This window comes from Sinocyclocheilus anshuiensis, unplaced genomic scaffold (assembly GCF_001515605.1).
Source record: "Sinocyclocheilus anshuiensis isolate Anshui unplaced genomic scaffold, SAMN03320099.WGS_v1.1 scaffold3298, whole genome shotgun sequence".
Classification (NCBI taxonomy): Eukaryota; Metazoa; Chordata; class Actinopteri; order Cypriniformes; family Cyprinidae; genus Sinocyclocheilus; species Sinocyclocheilus anshuiensis.
Genome location: NW_015538163.1, coordinates 31,301 through 34,612, shown reverse-complemented (window position 1 = coordinate 34,612; position 3,312 = coordinate 31,301). Strand labels below are relative to the sequence as shown.

General features: G+C 38.8%; 1 protein-coding gene across 1 annotated transcript in view; it reads right to left on the bottom strand.

The window, feature by feature from the left end:
* The window catches only part of LOC107683703 (zinc transporter 5), a 15,462-nt gene that overhangs the window by 4,823 nt on the left and 7,327 nt on the right, over positions 1-3,312 (bottom strand). The window contains exons 10-13 of the mRNA XM_016479771.1: positions 3,001-3,209; positions 2,574-2,731; positions 514-643; positions 87-330 (exon numbers count right to left, since the gene is read on the bottom strand). Coding sequence (XP_016335257.1) covers positions 87-330; positions 514-643; positions 2,574-2,731; positions 3,001-3,209 — 741 coding nt within the window. The remainder of the gene's footprint in view (positions 1-86; positions 331-513; positions 644-2,573; positions 2,732-3,000; positions 3,210-3,312) is intronic.

The following is a 3,312-nucleotide window of genomic DNA, read 5'->3' as shown; positions in this document are numbered from 1 at the left end:
CCCCCCCCCCCCCCAAAGCCGTTAAACCTAGGGGAAACACTGTCATGTATGTAATAAACGCATATACACACTCAAAACAGACCCACCTCGCATATTAGCATTCATTCCCCCTCCAGCAGACCCATGGGAATGCCCGTGGCCGTGAGAGTGACTGTGTCCCCCATGACTATGTCCATGTCCTCCATGGCTGTGTTCTGCACTTCCGTGCCCATGGTGTGAGTGGCCGTGGTCATGTCCAGAGCAGCTACCTTTGGAGGCCCCATGGGAGTGTGCATGACTGAAGGCACAGATGCCCACCAGATTAACGAGGAGTCCACCAACAGACACCGGCTTTATAGGAACAAATGGATTAAGAACATGCATAAGCATGAGGTGGCAGGATTCACATGAGAAACTTTACTTTGCCTTACTTTTGTTTGTTTAACTTAGAGCAGAACCCATTATGGGCAACAACTCAGCAATATCTTTGTCAATCCTGACAACAATGTCTTCATGGAGGTTAGCTGTACATACTGTTAACATATCTGTGTTGATGTTTGGTGGATCGATGAGTCTGGTGATGGACTCCACAAACACAAAAAAAGCTATGACCATGAGGAACAGGCCATTGATAAACCCAGAGAGGATCTCCACACGACCGTACCTGAAATGAGACAAGCCGTACTGTTAACAGCATTAAAATGACAGAACACAGTTGTATCGTGTTCAGCAATCAGGTTTCCAATGAGTTTCCATGACTTTTCCATCAATAATGATTACTGGATAATTTCTGATTCAGACTAATTTGTTAATGAATCTTTCAGACTGTTATGTGAACCAAATTCATTGTAAAGATCAGAATCAGAAGTACCACTTCTTTGTGAACAGATTAAACACAGTCATGATGACCATAGATATGTATAGATTCCCTATTCAACCGCTCCAGATACATTGACGCGTCCGCCATTTTGAAACTTGATCATAATAATCAATGAATATTCAAAGATATACATGGGTATAACTTGCTGTTGTAGACGCACACAGTCAACTTGTGCTCGAGGGTTCGCAGAACGTTCCAAAAATGGCAGGATGGCTTACGTATTGTGGCCCATAGAAACAGTCGCTAATGAGGCATCTACATGTGTATATATATGGTCATGACTCCACAACAATAACATTTTCAAAAGTGATTAACTTGAAAAGGGGAATTGGTTCATGAAAACAAAAATCAATAAACAGCAATTACACTAGCAAACTACATTTTGTGTGAGATCCACAAGTGATCCAAACCCCTCTGCCACAATGGGGTTACCGCTATGCTACTGCTAAGTGTTCTGAGAGGCTTTTAGCACATTACGGTGTGGTTACTGATGTGTTCTAGGTGGATGCTTACTGAATCCACTCCCAAGTCTTTATGACTACCTATTCTCTTCCTCCTTCACTGTAAAGTCTGGAATCCACTACACAAAAATTCTGTTTTGCCCTGAGTCTGTACTAGTTGCAGAAGGTCAGAGCAAGTCTGCAGATTTTCGCAGTTTTCACAGAATATCAGGTAGTGTACAGAACTAGAACAAACTGTTGTCATGTGTCTACTAACAACGAAGTGTAAGTTTCAGTTCGGAACAACTTGAAAGTCTGACAGTGTGTGATCCCCAGTCATTTTGATTTTCTGTGTAAGCATTTACAAAGTCAACAATTGCCTATGTTTAGGGATGTAGCCGGTTGAAAATCGATTTAAATATGTTACGATTCAAATTGGTTGAGATGCTAAACAAATCGCGATTCAGTTAGGGAAACGCTTTTATCCAAGGCAACTAACAAATGAGGACAATAGAAGCAATCAAAACCAACAAAAGAGCAATAATATGCAAGTGCTATATTAGTATATTATTATAGTGTTATATTTCAATTTCACAATGAAACGTACAGTATTTTGTCTAAGCAATAATAAAAGGACACATTTAATTTATAATTTGTCTTAAATCTCATTTTGTTAAAAAAAAATCATGAATCGAATCGTGAAATCAAAATCATGAATTGAATCGAATCGTGAGTTGAGTGAATCGTTACATCTCTGCCCATGTTTTAAAATTGGTTCAGCTCACACAAAAGTCACTAGGCGCATTTCCATTACCCTTCAAATTGCGCAAATTGAAATTGCGAATTGAAAATACACCTAATGGAAACGCGTCAATTTCGCAAAAACGCCCATATATCGCAAAAAATTTTATGCTCGCATGAGGTGGTTTTTCAGGCATTACATTTTAGTCGCATAACATTGGTTAATGGAAACACCGTCATTTCGCAATACTTTTTTATCGACATTTATAAAATATCGCCAAAGTTTTGCGCAAATCTGTAATGGAAACGCGCCTACTTTCAAACCAAGCAGCTTTCTGTCTTGAAATCTGTAAATCGTAGATTCCTATTTGAATGACAGGATTTTGTCAGAATTTTTTACAGAGCAATAGTACATGTGGTTGCACCTTTGAGTATTTTTATCGTCCACAAAACAAAATCATTAGACTGTTACAAGTGTATTACAAAAAATAAGTGCTACTATGGAATTTTTCTTCAAATTAGCACAACCTTACCCATAGGAATATATCCTGGTTGCTTTCCATCTGGTCATGAGGGCAGCAAACAATCCCAGAACCAAAGCCAAGCAGTCAAACAGCATGTGGAAGCCATCAGATATCAGACCCAGACTGTTGGTCCACACACCATAGAAGAGCTCCACAAATGTGAAGGCCTGAACCAAGATTAACACGACTGTTAATATATTGTTAAAATAGATCATTAATTAAAATCTAGGTAAGTTAAAGCGGATAGACAGTTTCATACATTTCAATGCCACAATGCTATGTAGACTAAAACATTTGAATCATATAATAATGTCCTATAAATATGACTTGTTTTAAAGAAATAACAAAAATTGTAAGCTATCAACATTAAAGGACTTAAATTGAGTGTCTCCTACACTTATTGACCAAAATCGAATTTAAACATGAGCTAACATACCAGGTTGAGACATAGAAAGTAGAAGATCTGCCGTGAATCATATTCCTCCAGGATCTGTTTGAGCGATTCTTTGATGAAGCGAGGCAGAGACTGGGATGTGTGCTGGAGCGCATCTCCCATGAAGTTGTACAGAGGAGTACCTTCAGGGGAATAACCCACCAATGTTCCCTTCTGACCCTTTGAAGATGGGGCTGACAGAATGCTATCAGCTGAAAATATTAAATGATTCATTCAGTTAGGAAAAAGTACTGTGAGAATACAGTAAATGTAAATGGTTTAAAGGGATAGTTCACCCAAAAATGAAAATTCTGT